Raw genomic sequence first — 21,917 nt, forward strand, 5'->3', positions numbered from 1 at the left:
GGGTGAGTGATTGTGGTAATCGAATTTCAGCATCATTGGTGCGCTGGAAGTGGGGACGCGAAGTCGTGATTATGCAGGTTAATTTTATTGTGTGCTTTTGTGTCGCTATTCGTATGGGGTGAGTGATTGTGGTAATCGAATTTCAGCATCATTGGTGCGCTGGAAGTGGGGACGCGAAGTCGTGATTATGCAGGTTAATTTTTTTGTGTGATTTTGTGTCGCTATTCGTATGGGGTGAGTGATTGTGGTAATCGAATTTCAGCATCATTGGTGCGCTGGAAGTGGGGACGCGAAGTCGTGATTATGCAGGTTAATTTTTTTGTGTGCTTTTGTGTCGCTATTCGTATGGGGTGAGTGATTGTGGTAATCGAATAATAGCATCATTGGTGCGCTGGAAGTGGGGACGCGAAGTCGTGATTATTCAGGTTAATTTTTTGTGTGCTTTTGTGTCGCTATTCGTTTGGGGTGAGTGATTGTGGTAATCGAATAATAGCATCATTGGTATGCTGGAAGTAGAGACGCGAAGTCGTGATTATTCAGGTTATTTTTTTGTGTGCTTTTGTGTCGCTATTCGTATGGGGTGAGTGATTGTGGTAATCGAATAATAGGATGCCTTACTGAATTATTTGTGTCTTGAGCGTGATTTTTCGTTGAGTAATTGGTGTTTTTTGTGATCTTAATTAATTGTTTTGTGATTTTTAAAGCCCTTCCTATATCATCGTTGATCGGAAGGCACGGCGTCGAGTAAATTGTGTGTAATTTTTTCGAATAAGGTTTTATTTTTATGGTGAAAAAGCCATTTCTATAGAAAGATCGAAAGACGCACTGACATTTTGGATTAATTAATAGTGGAGTGAAATAATTGTGAGTGAGTGATTTTGTGTGTTAACCAGAAAGACCTTCCCATAGCATCGTTGCTCGGAAGGCTCGCCGACGGGTCTGTTATGAAAGTCCTCCCCATAGCATCGTAGCTCGGAAGGCATCGAAACTACACATAGTTTTTTACACTTACTTAGGGAAAACCACCATCTAACTATTACAAACCAGACACCCTACCGTTGGAGAGTAACGAACAGTACGATAGCGACTAGACAAAAGTGAGTCCCATATGATGTTTCGTTGTGTTCCCCTTGCCAATTTTGTGAATAAATTTACAGTTTCCCCTGAAGAAGACCGACAAAACCGGTCGAAACGTCGGGCAGTTTTAAAATAAACATCGCTTGATTATTTTTAACCGACTGAGAAAGCCGACCAATCAGAACAGAACATTCCAGTCAAAAAGCATCCATTACAAAGTGCATATTTTTTTCTTGTTAATCTTCCACGCATAACACACCGAGGAACTTGTGTTTTTCAACATTGCAGTGTCATCCATTCATCAGTTATGGAAAAATTCTTAGTGGGTATGATATTTGGCCATCAACACGGCTAGAAATCTTGTAAGCAAATCCGGTAACTCTGTGTAGTTTGACAACATTGATTTTTTTTCCAATATCGTCAATATTTTTTCGATTTCGTTGCAAATGTTTTCAAAATCGACAACATTGTCGTTCAAAATCGAAAAAAATGTTGACGATTTTGAAAACATTTCAATATTGTCAAATTCGACGACACAGAGTTACCGGATTTGCTTGCAGGATTTCTATCCGTGAATGATCTCAATTCCACTGGAGATTTTTTGTTATGTTTTTCGTTTCATAAATATGATTTGTTGTACATGTTATCTTGAGAGAAAATTATAGCTTGCAAGAGGTGCTAAAAGATATCCAACAAATGTACCAGATTTTTAAACCAGTTTACGCTAAATTATATTTTTTTCCTTAGGGGCTCAAATTTGCAAATTAAAAATTTAATCCAAATAATTTGAATAGCGGAAAATGCACTAAATGGCTTGCCATTCCTTTTCATAAAAGACCCTCCCTAGGATAAAGCAGAGAAGGCACGCTTTACCTCTCAACAGTTCCATGCATCATTAAACAAAGTAGTTAGTTCATCGTCATTTCCATATTATTGTTGTTGCTGTTGAATTGAGATGCGGCACAACTGGAACGCGGAACGGATAGAATAAAAAATTCTTATTGGCTTGAATATCTTAAATGATGCAATGATGAAACGATTGCACTAGCATGTACAGGATGTTGGTTTGAATGTTTCTTGTACAAGTTTGTTTGGATTTTTCCATGGGGATTTTAATTAAACTTCTCAAACTCGTGATCCCTGGAATGAGAATCCAATCCCGCAGTACTTTGTGTCACGTTCTGTGAATTTACAATGACAGGCGGAAAAATCAGCCTCATTTCACACGCAAAAGCTATCAAGTTTTTAAGAGCGAGTCCACGAACAGGGCATACCCCTTTGTATGGGACGTCGTTTGGACCTCACCAATTTGCCTGAATTTTTCAGGAAGTGTTTTTACATAAAAAACTAGCATCTGGCCCAAATATGAGCACTCTAGGTTAAAAGGAAGTGGGACAAATCGGGATACAATGTTTGAAGGGTTAAAAACGCAAAAAATCTTAAAAAGGCTATAACTTAAGCAAAATTTAATTTATTTCAAAATTCAAAATGCATCTGAAAGTGCTCAAAAATTGCAAATGCAAGGAGAAGCATCCCAATTGGTTAGATCTAAAGGGAGTTATTGGCATTTTAGTGAAACACTAGCATAGTTTTCAAACTCAAATAAAAAAAAGTGTTCCATCCAGATATCAACTCGGTTCGACCTGCAGCTTGTAGGAGACATCTGAGACTACCATCTGAAACTAAGAACGCTTTGGGTAAGCCAGTTTAACATATTAAATAGACACTTTCACTTTTAGTGAATTTTTTGGATCACATTTTCTGGTAATAATTTTATCATATTCGTGTTCCTGAGACAATTTCACAATAGAAACATTCGCATTCGCTTGGAGATGGTGATCTTAGCGGGTTGCAGACTGGATTTCGTCATGTATATGTGATGATTGTCTTGCCCAGGTTGCTTAGAAATTGATTTAAGGGGTTACATACATGTAGAAAATCACAAAATTTCATATTACAGAAAATTCATTAAATTCTTCAAAAGATGATTTTCAATCACTCCTGAAAGTTTCATGAAGATATTTCGCAACTGAACTGAGTTAGAGACGATTTAGGTTTACAATTTAGCCATGCGCAAAGCGAACTGTCAAACTTTGTGAACGTTTTTCTCTAATCACCGAGTTGATTTACGGCTGCCACGATATCTCGAGATGGGATGGACCAAATTGGCTGAAATTTTGAGTGAAGACTCTCAAGACATATTCTGTATGCATGACGAATTGCGATTTTGAAATGTTGCTTTTTAAAAAAATACAAAAATCAAAAACTGTCGATATTTTATATGAAAAACATAAAAATATTTTTATCTTTTTTTTTAAATTAAGTTTTTGAAAACCAGCCTTCATCATGCACACAGAATCGGTTTAACGAGTCTTCACCAAAATTTTGAGCCGATTTGGTCAAATCAGTGTTGAGATATCGTGGCACCCGTTTTTTGAAACTGCTAACTTAAAATGGCTATATCTTGGCAATGGTACATCCAAATTTCTTCTTATTTATATTGTTAATAAATGAAAATGTATATTTTAAAGCCCTGCAAAAAGATTTGAAAAATAGTTTAACTGTGTGCTCATACCAACCTCTGACATTTTTGACGGTTTATATGTATGTAACCCCTTAAAGGAATTAAAACCAATTCTACCAGAACAGGACAGGCAGCACCATGAAAGCCATCCATTGCCGGCCGCTCCCATCTCCACCATTCACCGGGGCAGGAATAAGGATTCGGAGCACGGGAAGTGTTGATGCTAAGCTTACTTAGAAAAAGGTAGCGAAACCGCAGGCTCTTTTTCCCAACCCTATTGTGGAACTTGAACAAACTGACCGTTTGACCAAATTTGATCGAATTTAAACAACAAGGTTGCGTAAGTGTCGCGGGGGAGTTGGTAGTTGTGATGGGTAGAGGTCTGGGAGTCGCCCTAAGCAAGCGATGCGACCATTGGCATAAATGAAGTTTACTGTTAGGTTATTATTCTCAAGGCAAGCAATCGGATGCTGCTGTTGAGACAATTCCCGTTTAATCAAATTGGTGAAATTAGTATTTTTATCAGATAGAATTTTATTCTCAAGGCAAGCAATAAGATGTTGCTGTTGAGACCGTTGTCATTTAGTTGGTGAATGTTTAACACTTTATCCCGACGCGAATATCTGTTTAAGATCCAATATTAGACAGCCGGCTGTGGAAATAAGGGATCCTTTGAATAAATTCAAATGTTGACGAAGACATACATACTATGGCTAAACCGTGGACGAAATGGCAACAAACAGACCGAAAACACATCGCAATCGAACTAACTTCGCGGAATCAATCACGGGAAAAGTGGATACAAATGTTAACAATACCTTCATTTGTTGTGCACGCGACGCGAAACAAAAGGAGAAGAACAAAAAAAAACACAAACGAGAGGCGTAGATTAACAAAGTAACCATAAATGAAAAATAGCAGCTCCTCTAATAGGCCCCCAAAACCAAAGCTAAAAACTCTATTCGCCACCTACATTCGAGTAGGAGAACTTTGGTGCAAGGTTACGTTTACGTTTTTGCGCGATAAGTGCAAAGGGGAGTGAAAACTATTCTAAGGTTTTTTAAAAGAAAATTGATCTTTTGGAATAAAATAAAGTTAACAGCAGGTAAGAAATAAAAAGTTCTATCGACTGACTTTTTGATTTTTTTTGCTAAGTTGCCTGTTTCATTGAAAATTCTGAGATCCGGATTGAAAACGCGAGAATGAGGTTAGATTACTAATTTTGAAAATCAATCCAATTGGGTGCTAAAGCCCTATGTAAATTTTTATGTACATCGGTAAAAAACACGATTAAAAACCATTTCTGATCACTTTTTTCATTTTAATGCAAAATTTTTTTTTGACAGGACAACATTTTTTCTATGGATCAACTATGGTTCCCTTGGAACGAGCTGTCAAGTAGGAGCTTTTCTGTCAAGACGGACCGCGAGGTTAATTTTTCAAAATTGATTTAAAAATCCATTTTAAACTCTTTGTGGTCGTACAAAGGGTCATTGTACTCAGAAAAATAAGCTTTATCGCTGTACCCGAGCAGGGGTAAATAACACGGGAATACCAAATTTTGGTATTACTTGGGCAAATAACAGCGACCAAAATGTGCCCTTGGTTGCCCAGTAATAGATGGTAAAATACCATTAAATCATACCAAAGTCTTGTATGTAGAAGGGCACAACAATACCAAACCATGTTATTCCAAGGGTAAAATAATATCTCAAAATAAAACCATTTCAATACCAAGTTGAGGTCTTCTGGATTTTTGAACATTGCTTGTATACCAAAACTTGGTATTGCCATGGTTTTAATTTTAGGTGTTCCCGCGCCCTTGGAAAATCAGATTTTGGTATTCCTGTGGTCTTCCACATACATGATTTTGGTATGATTTCATGGTATTTTACCATCTATTACTGGGCAACCAAGGGCACATTTTGGTCGCTGGTATTTGCACAAGTAATACCAAAATTTGGTATTTTCATACCATTTTTAGTGCAACAGTTGCAGTTAGTGAAAAAACGGAAATGATCCATATGCAACAGCCAAATCTACTCACCTGATGATTCCATGTTGTTCTTAGTGATATGCTTCACCACACCGAATGCATTTGTCATTGATGAACGGCCTGTGCTTGAAGTTCTTGAAGCTTCTGAAAAATAACAAGATTGAAAAATAAGTGTTATTAAAATGAAACTGGATTGAAATTCACCAAAATTCAATAATCTTTCGATTGACTCGTTTTTCAAAGTATTTGGTTAGAAATTTCAACAATTTAAAAAAATCGTAATGGGTATATCAAAAAATGTTATAACCAGCTTTAACATTTAAAAAAAAAATATTATCTTGTCAAAATTGGTAAAAAATTCCCATAGTTTCAGAGAAAATTGATGAAACCTTTCAATACCAAAATAATACCAAAACATGCCATCCTGACTTGAAATTTTCCACAATTTCAAGTCATTTCTGTAGGGGGTATATCAAAAATGTTTGAAATCAAGTTTGAAATTTCTGGTTTTCAATGAAAGCATTCGCTTTGAGACATCATTTTAGCGCATAATTAATTATTTTGTCAAAATTGGTCAAAATTTTCCCATAGTTTCAGAGGAATTTGATAAAACACTTTAATACCAAAATAATACCAAAATGTGCCATCCTGACTAAGAAAATTTTCCACAATTTCAAGTCATTTCTGTAGGGGGTATATCAAAAATGTTTAAAATCAAGTTTGAAATTTCCGGTTTTAAATTAAAGCATTCGCTTTGAGACATCATTTTAGCGCAAAACTAATTATTTTGTCAATATTGGACAAAATTTTCCCATAGTTTCAGAGGAATTTGATAAAACACTTTAATACCAAAAAAATACCAAAACATGCCATCCTGACTTAGAAAATTTTCCACAATTTCAAGTCATTTCTGTAGCAAGTATATCAAAAATGTTTAAAATCATGTTTGAAATTTCCGGTTTTAAATTAAAGCATTCGCTTTGAGACATCATTTTAGCGCAAAACTAATTATTTTGTCAAAATTGGACAAAATTTTCCCATAGTTTCAGAGGAATTTGATAAAATACAGTAATACCAAAAGAATACCAAAATGTGGTGTTCGACCATTGACAAATTCTGCAATTTTGCAATATCAAAACAATACCTTAAATTGGTATGATACCACATTTTGCTCTTGCATAATCCTCAAGACAAATTTTAAAGGGTCCAGGAATACCAAAATTTGGTATTGATACCAGAGAAAGGTATTATTGCGCATTTCCCTTGTTATTTATCCATGCTCGGGTAAACAATAATATCAGCAATCTAAGCTTCATTTTAGGACCCAATTATCATTTTTCAAGCAGATCTTTGCTATTATGGTAGAAGTGACTTTAAAAAATATTTGTCCACTTGAATAATCTACATTCTCAATTGATTAGTTAGGTTTTGGTTGATTAAAACATTCCCTTATCTTGAATCAGATAATGAACAGGTTAAATCGGCCATCACAAAAATATTTTCGTTTATATAAATTAAGCTATTTATTTCTTACCTGAAAATGGTATAATTTGCTATTAATGTCGATTTTATGATGAAGTAAAACAATTTCAAATTTCAAACCAATTTACTCGCTGTAGGTTATAATGGAAACATCACCCCAAGTTTGAGCACCCTCTAGTGGGGGGTAGTTTTGACGTTTGATTGCCTATAACGTATTGTCCGTTTCTCTCGAAGGTACACGCCTCGCGGCATTTCATAATATGCCGCAGACACTGTTGCCAGCGATTTTCTGCACTTTTAGTCAAGGGTCCTGATTTTCGGTTCAATGAACAGAAACCACTCGCCTATCCAGTCGTCGCCTATTCTAACCCGCTAGCATTCATGAGCGAATGATACTCGCAAGCAGCCAGCGAGTATCCCGAACTGTTCACTCAGCGAACAAAAAAAAGCAAAGTAATCCACTTTAACGACCCCCGGGTCTTTTGTGGTCTCTGTTGCAAGTTTCTGCTCATTTCTAGGCGTCCGAAGGTTATGTGTGGTGAGGCACCCAAAACCTCTTTTACGCAAATGGACCGACGTTTTATTTCCCCATCCGATAGAAGGCGTGGTCAGGCAAATCTCGTCTCGAAAAATGCCACCGGGTCCGTCTGGGATTGAACCCAGGCCATACTGGGGTTTAGAGACTACCACGCTAACCACTAAACCACCGGACCCGGCTCAGCGAACAAATACATCGTGAAAATTATTGCCTACTCCGTCGCTCGACGACACTCACACACTACCATGCTCAGCGAAGAGCCATTCTCACTGTTGGAACCGGTTTTGGTTGAGGGTACCTGGTTGGTTGGGATGTGGGATGCTCCGGGCTCCGGGCTTTCCGCGCGGCCACTCCTGTGGCAGGCGGTCCTTGGGGTTAATGGCCGGATCCGGGATGGGATGGAGTACTCCGGCGATCGTTCCTGGCACGACTTCAGGCTCTTGTCGGATGGGTTTGGAATCCGACTTCGGGATGGTCACGGGTTTCGCGGTTTATGGCCTATAGGCCGAAATGACACACACGCGCGTTATGTTGAAACCACTTTTATTTAAAGCAAAACTATTTATTAAAAACCAGACTAATTGGACTTAAATTTATTTTAATTCTTAAGTAAAACACAACTTGTTAAATGGTGACGATGAAGGTTTTGCGTGCGGGTCTTCGCGGAGTGAAGCGCTGAAGCGTACTCTGCTGCTGTCGCGGAGACACGTACGGCGAACACCTTCATCGTCACCATTTAACAAGTTGTGTTTTACTTAAGAATTAAAATAAATTTAAGTCCAATTAGTCTGGTTTTTAATAAATAGTTTTGCTTTAAATAAAAGTGGTTTCAACATAACGCGCGTGTCATTTCGGCCTATAGGCCATAAACCGCGAAACCCGTGACCATCCCGAAGTCGGATTCCAAACCCATCCGACAAGACCTGAAGTCGTGCCAGGCCGGAGTACTCCATCCCATCCGGATCCGGCCATTAACCGGACCGCCTGCCACAGAGTGGTGCGCGCCCGGGCATCCCAACCAACCAGGTACCCTCAACAAAACCGGTTCCAACATTTGGTCCTTCGAACCGGATCGGTTGAAGGTACCCGCCTGGAGTCGGTTTCCCGCGTCCGGAACACGCCGGACCAAGCCGATCGGACCGCCATTGTCGCGAGGACGCACAATAGGCCACCGCGGACAATTGGATATTGTCGGAGGAGCCCTACAAATCCCGAGTTCTTTGTCGAGGAGGTACAAAGGACGTTCCGCCATCGAGGTTCCCTGAGGTTGGCGCCATTTCCCGAGCGTCATCTCACCCGATCCCGGCCAAGGATTGGCCTGATTCCAACGGTTTGGCACTCATCCCACGGACTGTGCCACTAATTGACGGCGATTACCACGATCGCCACTTGTACGAGGTTTCCGAGTTTGATGCCATTTCCCGAGCGTCGTTCCGACCGCGCCGGCCAGTGTACGAGAGTTCCTGATTTTAACTTTACAAGGCCCGTTTAAATCGGGAGCAGGTTAGTACCGCCCCAATACCCTAAAATCGGTTTAGTCGGTGTTACGCTTTGGCACTTTTCCCTCCCGCGAGTCAAATCGCATCCAGGTGTGCCAGCCTCCAGACGCTGCAACGTTCCCGAACGGTCATCGGAACTGACCGTATCCGTGCTTGAACTGTCCCGGTCCACCCCAGCGAACCGATTCGCACATCGGTACCCCGTTGCACGCGCCCGACAACCGATCGTTCGAGCCGATTTGGATTCGGCACTGGATTCGAACGAGACCACGCCCAGCGAAGCTCGAAAGGACTCGAGCTACCCGTCGACCGGAAGTCGGCATTGGTCTACCACACCCTGTGTGGTCCCGCCCATCGAGAGAGAGAGAGAGTGATCGTCGCCTGGAATCGATCACTACGTCGTGCTGCCGACTCGGCGTCAACCACCCACAATCCCACCCACCGAAGTCGACAGCGGACTGTCGGCGAGAGCAGCGATCGTTCGTGAACCGTCCCATCCCACAAAGCCCTGAGGTTCGTGCACAAGGAGGTCGCTCCATTTCCCACCTTGAGGTGAAGGCCCGTACCAGGAAAACGGTGCATAATTAATTCAAGGCACGAATTAATTGGCAATCGGTTAGTACCATTCCAATATTTCCCCGCGCATCCCAAGGGTGCTCCTTTCGTGCTTGTTTATTCTAGCTGCCCATTTGTACACCTGCCACGATGTCTCGTCGCTCAACCGTGACCCGCCTGCGCAACCTGATGACGTCGTTCAACGGGATCTACGCTTTCATGGAGAGCTACGACGCAAGCAAGCAGGCCGGCGAGCTGGTTATGCGGCTGGAGAAGCTCGAGCCGCTGTGGGACAAAATCGACGATGCCATCACGGAGGCGGAGCTAGCGGACAGTGAGGAGGGGACCGGCGAGGAGGAGAGAGGTGAGGATAAGGGTGAGGAAAAAGTGAGAGTGGTGAGAAAAGGGGTCCAAACCGGAGAGGTACGCCAACATTCGGAGTGCCTTCCAAAATAAATATTTTACGGTCAAAGCATTCCTGCAGTCTAAAATTCGGGAGCTTCCCGATCAAGCCCAAGCCCTGCCCATGGTTTCGCAGTCCGCCCACACCACCCCTTCTACCCAACACGTTAAATTGCCTACTATCAGTCTGCCAAGGTTCTCTGGGAACTATGAGGATTGGTTGCCTTTTCGAGATCTCTTCGTGTCGCTGATTCACTCGTCGGAATTGCCAAATATTGAAAAGTTTCACTATTTGCGGAATCAACTTGACGGTCCTGCCAAAACGGAGATCGCGAACGTGAAATTTACTGCAGACCACTACACTGTGGCGTGGGAGTTACTGGAAAAGCGGTTCGGCAACACCAAGCACATGAAGAAGCTGGAAATCAAGAGTTTGTTTGACCTACCAACTTTGCGGAAGGAGTCGGTTGCTGAGCTACGCGAACTGGTGGAAGGATTCGACAAAACCGTTCGAGTTCTGGATCAAGTTGTGAAGTACGCCAAGTACAGGGATCTTCTTCTTGTTCATCTGCTGTGCTCTCGTTTGGACGACAAAACGCTGCGCAGCTGGGAGGAGCACGTGTCCACGAAGACGGAAGAGACTTTCCAGGATCTGATCGACTTCCTGCGTCGGCACATCTGTGTTCTGGAATCTCTGCCTACCAAACACCAAGAGTCCCACCAGTCCAAACCCCGTAAAGCTTTCGCCACCAAGGTCTCCAACCAAAACACGGTCCATTCCAATCCCAACTTCGGCTGTTTGGCATGTTCTGACTCACACCCCTCTTCAAATGCCCATCGTTTGCGAGGATGTCAGTCAGCGAGAGGGAGAAGATCGTCAATCAGAACGCGCTGTGCAGAAACTGTTTCCGGAAGGGCCACATCGCTAGGAATTGTACTTCCAGGTTTTCGTGTCAGCGATGTAAGGAACGCCACCATACGCTGGTCTGCTACAAACCGGAAGGAAAACCCAACCTATGTCCAGCCATCCCAGCAAGGCCAACCAAGGAGGAGGCAGGAACGGCGGCGACCGCTGAGTCGTCCTCTGCTGCTGTCGCGGAGACACGTACGGCGAACACCAGTTCTGCAGCTACGGTCGGAAAGGTGCTTTTAGCAACCGCAGTACTTTTGCTCGTCGACGATGCTGGACAGGAGTTTCCAGCAAGGGCACTTTTGGACTCTGGGTCAGAGTGCAATATCGTCTCCACCAAACTCGCTCAACGGATGCACGTGTCCCGGAACAAGGCAAACGTGCAGATTTCCGGTGTTGGTCAAGTACCTACAAAAACTTCGCAGAAGGTTCGAGCCACGGTCAAGTCCAGATTGTCGAAGTACTGCGAGGTCATGGAGTTTTACGTTTTGGCCAAGGTGACTGAAGATCTACCAACCTCCCCGGTGGAACCAACTAGCTGGACTGTCCCCGAAGGTGTCCAACTGGCGGACCCTGAATTCTTCAGAACCAACCCTATCGATGTTTTGCTCGGCGGAGAGTTCTTCTTTAACTTCTTCCCATCCAAACAGAGGATCTCGCTTGGAGCAGGACTACCATCCCTGGTCGAATCGGTGTTCGGCTGGATCGTGACTGGCAGGTGCGGCTGGAACCGTGGAGAAGCACCGATCGTATGCCAGCATTCAACCGTAACGGAAACCTTGGAGGAAATTATGACCAAATTCTGGGAATGCGAGGACGGAGGATTTACTTCCGATTATTCCGTGGAGGAGAGCACGTGCGAGGACCACTACGTGCGCACCGTCAAGCGAGGTGGAGACGGTCGGTACACCGTTGGAATGCCAAAGTCGGCTGATTTGCACATCAAGCTAGGAGAATCGAAAAGCGCTGCTGATCGTCGTCTTCTTTTCCTTGAGAGAAGGTTGGCTCGCGACGATGACCTGAAGAAGGAGTACCATGCGTTCATGAAGGATTACTTGGACAGGAACCACATGTGCAAGATCATCGAAGACCCGACAAGCACCGCGACCACCTACTACCTCCCACACCACCCCGTCATCCGAAGTTCCAGCACAACAACGCGCGTCCGTGTCGTATTTGATGCGTCAAGCAAAACCTCCACTGGGACATCCCTAAACGACGTTCTGCTGAACGGCCCAGTCATCCAGGACGACCTGCGCACCATCATCTCCCGAAGCCGCCTTTTTCCCATCCTTCTCGTCGCAGACGTGGAGAAAATGTTTCGGCAGATTCGGATGGACGCCGAGGACCTACCGCTGCAGAGAATTCGCTGGCGCTTCTCGGAGGACGATCCCATCGACACGTACGAGCTGCTAACCGTGACGTACGGCACCAAACCGGCGCCGTTCCTGGCCACCCGAACCCTGAAGCAGCTGTCCGTCGATGATGCAACCAAGTACCCACTGGCCGCCGTGAGGATCGCGCGAGATGTTTACATGGACGATGTAATCACTGGTGCATACCACCCTGCCGAAGCGAAACAAATTCGTGAACAACTGGACACGATGACGCTGGGAGCAGGTTTTCCGCTTCGCAAGTGGGTCTCCAACTGTGAGGAAGCGCTCGAGGGTGTGAGTGAGGACAACTTGGCGCTACCGAGAGAGACGGGGATCGATTTCGACGAAGAGAGGACCGTGAAGACTCTTGGGTTGGTCTGGGAGCCGAAAACTGACACGTTCCGCTTCAAGATTGAGTCGACGCTGATCCCACCGAACGAGCTGACCAAGGCCAAAATACTCTCTATCATTGCCAAAATTTTCGATCCTTTGGGGCTTGTTGGACCGGTGGTGGCTAAGGCAAAGATCTTTATGCAGGGAATCTGGGAGCTGAAGAACGCGAAGGGCAAACCCTGGGACTGGAACGATCCTCTGCCGAAGTCGATGCTGGACGAGTGGATGCAGTTCTACGAGCAGCTGCACTACCTGAACAACCTGCGGATTCCAAGATTCGCTATGATTCCCAATCAATCCACATTCAACTCCACTTTTGTAGCGATGCTTCCGAGAAGGCACTGGGGGCGAATCTGTACATCCGTTCTGAGGACAAGAGGGAGAGTCAAGGTGTCATTCTTCACGTCCAAATCCCGGGTCGCTCCTCTCAAGCGACAACCCATTCCCGGCTCGAGCTGAACGGATTTTGGCTAGCCGCAGACATGTACCGGAAGTTCAAGGAGCGCACAACTTTCCGTTTCGAAACCTTCTTCTGGACGGATTCCAGAACGGTCCTGCAGTGGCTTGCGAAACCCCCAAGAACGTGGAATGCCTACGTGGCAAACCGTGTCTCCTTTATCCAGCATATTACCCAAGGTTGCCACTTGTTCCATGTACCCGGAGTCATGAACCCAGCTGACCAGCTGTCCAGAGGACTGGACCCCAAGGAGTTCATTGACGGAGATTGGGACCCGTTGTGGATGTACGAGACGAGTTCCTGGCCTGCCCAAGCAACACCCGAAGAGGAGACCGAAGATTGCGCCAAGGAGAGGAGAAAACACGTCGAGTCAGCTGCTGCAGTTTCTGCCAAGTCATTCAACGAATCGTATTTTGCGAAGTTCAACGAATACTGGAAGCTGATCCGCACGACCGCCTACTGGAGACGGTACCTGCGCAATCGTCGTTTACCGGAAGCCGAGCGTACCCTGTCAGTCCCGCTAACCACCAAGGAACTACAAGAAGCGGAATGGTGTCTCGCACGGCTGGTCCAGCAAGAAGCTTTCAGCAGGGAACTCCAGGACCTGTCCAAAGGCAAACCTGTCCACAACACCTCGAAGCTACGGTGGTTCAACCCGCAACTCTCCAAGGAAGGTGTCATCCGCGTGGGAGGACGGTTGGGCAACTCCGACCGAAACGAGAACTTCAAGCACCCGATTATCATCCCAGGAAACCACCACTTCTCCAAACTTCTGGCCGACTGCCTGCATCTACGACTGTTTCACGCCGGAACTCAGCTGATGCTAGCGACGATGCGACAGAAGTTTTGGCCGCTGAGAGGACGAGACCTGTGTCGGCAGACCACACACCAGTGCAAGGACTGTTTTAAGGCGAAACCTCAACTTTTACAGCAATTTATGGGACAACTACCAACTCCAAGAACGATCGCCGCTCGACCATTCACCAATACAGGCGTAGACTACTTTGGGCCAGTCTACATTAGGCAAGGGTATAGAAGGGGGCCGGTTAAGGCTTACGTAGCTGTGTTTGTTTGCTTTGGAACTAAAGCGGTCCACTTGGAACTGGTTTCGGACCTGTCCACCGCCAAGTTCCTCCAAGCACTGCGTCGGTTCGTGGCTCGCCGGGGAAAGCCAGCCGACATGTATTCCGACAATGGCACAAACTTTGTCGGCGCGAAAAATGACCTCAAAGAGCTTCTGCACAACCTCAGGCACGAGAAACACCACGAACACATCCAGCACGAATGCTCACAGGAGGGTATAAATTGGCACTTTATCCCTCCTGGCGCTCCCCACTTTGGTGGGCTCTGGGAAGCCGCTGTTAAGTCCGCCAAGAAACACCTTCTCCGCGTTGTTGGTCAATCCTCCATCTCACACGAGGACTACATAACCCTCCTCGCCCAGGTAGAGGCTTGCCTCAACTCAAGACCCCTCACGCCCCTCACTGAAGATCCCTCCGACCTCGAACCGCTAACCCCCGCTCACTTCCTGATCGGGACATCCCTAGAAGCTGTGCCGGACAAGAACTATTCCGAGATCCCGAACAACCGCCTCACACACTGGCAGAGCATCCAACAGCAGCTTCAACATTTCTGGCGTCGGTGGCATACGGAGTACCTGCAACAACTACAAGCTCGTGTTAAGAACTGGCAGCCTGCGATAGAAATTCGCCCTGGACGTCTTGTCATCGTGGTCGACGAGAACCAACCGTCGATGAAGTGGAAGATGGCACGAATACACGAGATTCATCCCGGCGCTGATGGTGTGGTCCGCGTAGTTACGCTTCGGACTGCTACTGGATACCTGAAGAGACCAGTTACGAAGATTTGCCTGTTACCAATACCAGCAGAATCGATCGAGGAAGAAAAGGCAGAGACTGCTGAAATCGGGCAATTTCAGGGGGGGTCGGAATGTTCGGATTCTGTAAACCCCTCGGACCGTGTGGACCGAGAGTTCTAAACCGCGAACGGCAGATCCCTCTGATCGCCATTTCGCCGCGAAGGCCGCGAGAGAAGAGGTGAGAGAGAAACTGGACCGCGATCTCCGCTGGTGAGCCTTCGAGGATTCTGCGATCCAGCTTGCGCAACAGTACGCTTCAGCGCTTCACTCCGCGAAGACCCGCACGCAAAACCTTCATCGTCACCATTTAACAAGTTGTGTTTTACTTAAGAATTAAAATAAATTTAAGTCCAATTAGTCTGGTTTTTAATAAATAGTTTTGCTTTAAATAAAAGTGGTTTCAACATAACGCGCGTGTGTGTCATTTCGGCCTATAGGCCATAAACCGCGAAACCCGTGACCATCCCGAAGTCGGATTCCAAACCCATCCGACAAGAGCCTGAAGTCGTGCCAGGAACGATCGCCGGAGTACTCCATCCCATCCCGGATCCGGCCATTAACCCCAAGGACCGCCTGCCACAGGAGTGGCCGCGCGGAAAGCCCGGAGCCCGGAGCATCCCACATCCCAACCAACCAGGTACCCTCAACCAAAACCGGTTCCAACACTCACAAAATGCCAGCGTGGCAGTCTTTTTGTCTTCACGCCCTCAGTTTGCCATCAATTTGATTTTTTCTTGGTGGAAGTTTCTTTGAATGGTGTCTTTAATGTTATGAAATCAAAATAAATGCACAATTTAATTGATAACATTGATTTTAGGCAACCCAAATGAATGAGTATAACGCAGCGCATCAGAGAAAAAATGTTTTCAGTTCAGAGTGATCGGTAACGTTCGGCCTGCCTGAGCCGTTCGGAGACTGAGCCGATCAGAGAGAGAAGGCGAGTAGAAGCAAGAGTGTTCGGGAGCGAATGGTGAGAAAGTGACAAACAGTAGGAATTCATCAGGGCAGTATCGCGTCGCCTGCTATTTGTGATCGCGAATGGAGTGGTTGATTTTGAACAATCAGAACCCTTGCTTTTAGTGCAATAAAAAACATACCCGGCAACAATGCCATGCAATTCGAAGAAGAAGATCAACAAAAACAAAACGCACAGTTTGGGATTTGACAGCGCGCATTTGCCGAAAGTGCGGCGCGTCGTTTCGAGGCTGGTATGCCGCGTGTCTTTTTCGGGAATACGCGCAATAATAAAATTACGCTCCCTCATAAGACAATGTTAGTTCCTGTAAAGAAATCTGTAAGGACAAAACTGGAATCAGCTACAAAAATAAGAAAAAGTCTGTACTACTCTCAATTCTATTAATCTGCGTCCACTGTTATTTCTAACAGCTTGGACGTGAGAGTTGACACGCTCATCTCGCTCTCTCAAACTTCAGAGGAAAAACGATTTAAAGAAAAGAAGAGGGGATAAAGATAGAACATTTTGGAAAGATCTCAACCAAAACTCGTCGATCTCGTTGCCGTCGCGAAACTGTGGCCCACTTCAATGATCTACCTGCCAGCCCGTCTCGCTCTCTCCCAATGCGCCTCCAAACCACCACCCTCCACGCTGCCCGCGCTTAATTTACAAAACTTCTTATATTTTTAATTGTTTTTATAGTCGCATGCGCAGCGTTGCCATTTTTCATCATCATAACTCGAAAAGTTTAAAAAAATATTGGTTCTGTAGTCAGAAATACTTATTTGGTTTTTGACAGGTTCCTTTGGCCTAAAATTATTAATTAAAATTTGACCAAATTTAATCCAGTTCTTTCTGAAAAAAGTACACATACGGTCATCTTTTACACCGACAGCGAATGTCTAGGAGGTTTTAAGTGAATAAATTTTCATGAAAAAAGTTATGATAGGATTTTAATTATATTTCGAATTTGATTCAAAATAATCAAAATATTATTCAACCTGTAAAAATTTTCTCAAACTGTTTGACCCACGCCAATATGACGGAAGGTGATTATCATTGCAACTAAATGTACCTAAACAATTTCTTCTTGGAAATGTAGCTTAAGGATCCTATTGATTTTTTTTTAAATTAAATATGTCTTTATTGAACTTTCTTATAATAATTACATTTCATTTACATTCTAAGTGGTATGGCTACATGCTCTTCATCTTTGTTATATTTTTCGTTTTCTTATTAACTGTTCACATTCATTTATTTACTTAAAATTGTTTTACATTTTTGCATTGAATCGAATACATTTGGGTAAAAAAGAAAAAAATATCACTTAGTTGTTGAATCCAAACTTAAAAACTAAAAAAGTAAATTCATTGAAATATTCAAAATCATTAGAACGAGTAAACTACGAACTGTATTTTAAGATAAATCCTCCAAGCGTTCTTACTTGTTCCGCACGAGTTTTGCAACCACGCAGTGTTGTTGTCATCTCGATGAAAATGTTCAGAAGTTCATGTGGTGAAAACAGGTCACTGCTGCCTTCATCCGTAGATGCTGGTTGGTTTTCCCTCGGTTGCTGACTGAAACCAGGAGGTGTTGTATTCTCTGCAACTTTTGCCGCTGATTCAACGGCAATGGCTGCAGATTTGGAACCACTCGAACAGATCCCGCTCCTGGTGACGCCAAAGCAGGAAAATCCACGTCCGTGAAAGTTGGTGGTGTTTTGCGACGATTTGGTTGGTGCCTCGTCGTCGCTTGCTGCCGAATTTTCACAAACTCAGCTCGTTTTGGGCAGCTTCGATTCTTGGTCGAATGGTCGCCGCCGCAATTGAAGCATTTGGCTTCAATGTTCTCGTTGATTGTTTCGCAAGCTTGAGTTTTGTGCTCACCTCCGCAGGTTGCACAACGACTCTTGATGAAACAGTTCCTTCCACCATGTCCAAACTGCAAACAGTTCGAACACTGCGTCACGTCACGGTGCACTGGACGATAACGTTCCCATGTCACGATGATGTTGAAAATTGACCGAACTGCTTTCAGCTCAGACGGCGTTGTCGATCCTCTCTCGAGATGAATCAGGTACAGTTGATCACGATACTTGATGTCCTTGTTGTGTCTCGTCATCTTGAAGACTTCGATCACGTTCAACTTAAGAGTTTTGAGCTCTTCTTTCAGCACACTGACATCCATGTCGTACAGGCCTCGGAGGACCTGTTTCATGGGTCGTTTACCTGGATCGTCATGGCTGTAGTATTCAATCTTGGTGTTGTTCAGGAAATCCCGAACGTAGTTGTAATCCTTTCTGGTAGGTAGCAGAATTTTGAGTCCATCAGCACACAAGCGAATGGAAGCTCGTAAAGCACCAGATTTGATAAACCCGGTCAGCCACTTTCGCACCGAATCCGATGACGATGTTTTCACAAAAATGGGTGGCAACTTTTCCCGTCGTTCAAATTCTTCCTTCTCGCTCACGTCCACAGGGAGGGTAGCGAACTGGTTTCCAGACAATTTTTGAGCGTCCTTGCTCAAACTGCCTGGTTTTGCAGGTAGCGCTTCGGCATTCTTTAGCTTCTTCAAATCTGCCGATCCTGCTGGTGAGGACCGCCTCTTGTTCTTGCCGTGAGGCATTTTTGCACTTTTTAAGCACTTTTTTGGTTTGTGAGGGACGCACGTCTGACTCGCTTCTCTGCTGATCGCAGACTTAAGGATCCTATTGAAATATCCGTGATCTGTGTATTTTTGTTTTTTATCCAATTCTATGTTTTTTCATATATTTTGATGCAGGCGCGACCATAAATTAAGCTTCGTTTAAGGTGAAGATGCAAGATGAATTACGCGCCTCCTTTTAAATATTTAGAAAATTTTAAAATAAAAATACCAAATATAAATGACTTGTAATAAAATCTTCTTCAGGCATGGCGTGATGTCCATGTACGTCTTAAAAAATCAATGGAGCTTTAAAAAATAGTTGCGTTTAAAATTGTTATTGAAAAAAAACAAGGTAACTATCAAGTCACTTTGCTTCTTATAAATGCCACCCAAATTGAGCAAATTGAATTTAAACGTTAAATCAATTCAGCTTCCCTTTGATGTTCATTAAAAAATAACAATTTAATATTTTAGCTTTTAATAAATTTAATAAAAATTTGAGGTTAAGATAATAAATTTAAATTTATTTACTAAACTGTTCTTCTGAAAATGCCTTCAAAACTGGAGGTATTTTTTGATTTCTGTTTCAATAACGTATAAAACTTGTAAAACTAGAAACTTTTTTTCCGTTTCTTTTCCACTTTTAAATAATCCTATTTATCAATGTTTTCGAAATAATAGTAAACTAACTTTTGAAACATTTAAAAATATGTGGAGTCGGAGTTGGAGTCGGAGCCAACCATTTTTTGAAAGCTGGAGTCGGAGTCGGAGTCGGCTAGAATTGGTAGGCTGGAGTTGGAGTCGGAGTCGGAGTCGATCGGAGCTCAAAGCCGGAGCCGGAGTCGGAGTCGGAGTCGGCCAATCGCATAAGGCCGGAGTCGGAGTCGGAGTCGGAGTCGCTTGAAATATGACCCGACTCCGCAGCCCTGGAAACATGCATAAAAATGTTTATTTTCATCCATTTTAACCCTTTAAAAATGAAAGTTAAAAAAATAAGAAGCTGCTTTTTTTCTGGTATCATCTACTAACCTTGGAATCGAACTTGTTTTTCAATAATTACAAATTTACAACCAAAAAATTCACTAAAAGTAAAAATTTCTATTTAATATGTTAAACTGCCTTACCCAAAGCGTTCTCAGTTTCAGATGGTAGTCCCAGATGTCCCCTACAAGCTGCAGGTCGAACCGAGTTGTATCTGGATGGAACTCTTTTTTATTTGAGTTTGTAAATTATGCTATTTTATTACTAAAATGCTAATAACTCCATTTAGATGTAACCAATTCGGATGCTTCTCCTGCATTTTGTTGCATTTTTTTGAATTTTGAAATTAAATTGAATTTTGCCTAAGTTATACACCCAAAGTTAAAGAACGAGGGGATAGTCCTCCCGAAAAGAAACGTGAGGAAAGTCCTATTTTGCGAGAGTATATCCTCTCGCGTGTTCATTTGTTCATGAAACAGTTCATCCTATTGAGTGGCTTATATGGACAAATGACCGTCACATAGTCACCGAACCATGGTGGCCCATACGGCAAAGGCACGGTTTAATATGCCGAAGGTCTTGGGTTCGAATCTCGGTACCGGTACTTTTTTTTATAGATGAGTTTTTTTGGAAAATGAACCCATGAGTAAAGTACTCTCGGTAATTTCGGGATTTATCCTCTCCGTCCGCACACAGTACCATTTTACTACCGAATCGTGATCTTTATCCTCTCGTATGCCCAGTTCTGGGTAAAGCCTTTCTAAGATTTTTGACAATTTTGAACCTTCAAATTTTATGTCCCGATTTGCCCCACTACTCGTTGACCTATAGTGCTCATATTTTGGCCAGATGCTAGTTTTATATGTACAAACAACCCCTGAAAATTTCAGGCAGATTGCTGAGGTGGGTATGCTTTGCTTGTGGACTCGCTCTTAAATATTCACTGCAATTTTTCTTTTTTTTTGCAAGATCTTATTTCAATACGAAATGCAAAATTCTAACACATGCGAGAAAACACGTTAAAAGTTTTCAGCAACAAAAACGTTCAATGAAAAATTATAAAACTAAAAATGTTACTTAATCCATCAACCTAAACCCAAGCAGACGGAAATAACTTGGGAATTCAACCAATATCAGACCAATAACAAATTTTGTTATGATAAAATAAACTGTTATTAAACCCTTATGCAAAAATAGATTTTTAAACAAGATTCCACAACGCTTTTAGGTACCGTAAAACGGGGTGACTTCGATAGCCGGGGTGACTTTGATAGGTTTGCGATTTTTCCGCAAAATGAAGAGTACAATTAAAATACGTAAGGAATGGTTTAGAATCATATTGACCGTTAGGGTGGTCCAAATCCGGACTTTTTTGGGGCTACCCCCTGAAATCAAAGATTGACCCATCACTAGGCTAAATTCCAAATTTGAGCTCCATCTGACCACGGGAACCCCTCCCTCCAATCGCTTAAAGTTTGTATGGGAAAATCGTCAAAATGTATGGAGAAAAGCAACTGTTTTACTTTTTGACCTGTGGAAAGCGCCATAATTATCCGATTCTAACCATTTCTCAAATGAAGAACCTTCATTAAATTTAGAACAAGTGTTTTTAGGATTTTTCCCGCGAAGTTATTGGCGCCCAAAACTGGTCATTTTTGCGCGGCCAGCTGTAAGGGGCTACCTAACAACGATGTTTATTTCCAATTCATACACGCACGTGCTCTCTCTCAGGTTCAAACTCTCTCACGAGTTTGCTTGCCTTCCTGCCTGCTTACCAACAAGCGCGCGCTCTTTCTCTGCTTGAACTTTTGTCGTCGTCGTCGTTTTCGTTCGCTATCCGCTGCGCTGCGTTCTTGGCATGTTTATTATCATTTTCAACTAAAATAGCAGGTTTGTTTTGAGATGTATTTAGCATATAAATTCTTAGATTATGTCAAAATTAAAAAAAAGTGCACTGAAAAAAAATTAAAAGAAAAGACAGCTTAGGCTCATTTAAAAAATTACAGCAAATGTCAGGTGAATAGGGTTTATTTTTTTTTCCAAGCATTACAAGCAGTTGTTATGCTAAAGAAACATGATAATGGTTCAATTATTAAAAAAAGTTTTTTTACAAAAATATACTTTATTAACCATCAATACAAATCAAGGCATACATTTATTGCTGCAAATTTTCATTCATACTCTCTAAAATTATTTTTTTTGTACTTTCTGGAAATTTCTTTATGTGTTCCTCGACCACCTGCAACA

General features: G+C 43.3%; 1 protein-coding gene across 1 annotated transcript in view; it reads left to right on the plus strand.

The window, feature by feature from the left end:
- The first annotated feature begins 9,821 nt into the window (after nucleotides 1-9,821).
- LOC119769731 overlaps nucleotides 9,822-21,917 on the plus strand; it is a 43,117-nt gene continuing 31,021 nt past the window's right edge. Inside the window, exons 1-5 of the mRNA XM_038263207.1 lie at nucleotides 9,822-10,035; nucleotides 10,427-10,870; nucleotides 10,930-13,015; nucleotides 13,075-15,138; nucleotides 15,560-15,725. Coding sequence (XP_038119135.1) covers nucleotides 9,822-10,035; nucleotides 10,427-10,870; nucleotides 10,930-13,015; nucleotides 13,075-15,138; nucleotides 15,560-15,725 — 4,974 coding nt within the window. The remainder of the gene's footprint in view (nucleotides 10,036-10,426; nucleotides 10,871-10,929; nucleotides 13,016-13,074; nucleotides 15,139-15,559; nucleotides 15,726-21,917) is intronic.

This window comes from Culex quinquefasciatus, chromosome 1 (genome assembly GCF_015732765.1).
Source record: "Culex quinquefasciatus strain JHB chromosome 1, VPISU_Cqui_1.0_pri_paternal, whole genome shotgun sequence".
NCBI classification, from domain to species: Eukaryota; Metazoa; Arthropoda; class Insecta; order Diptera; family Culicidae; genus Culex; species Culex quinquefasciatus.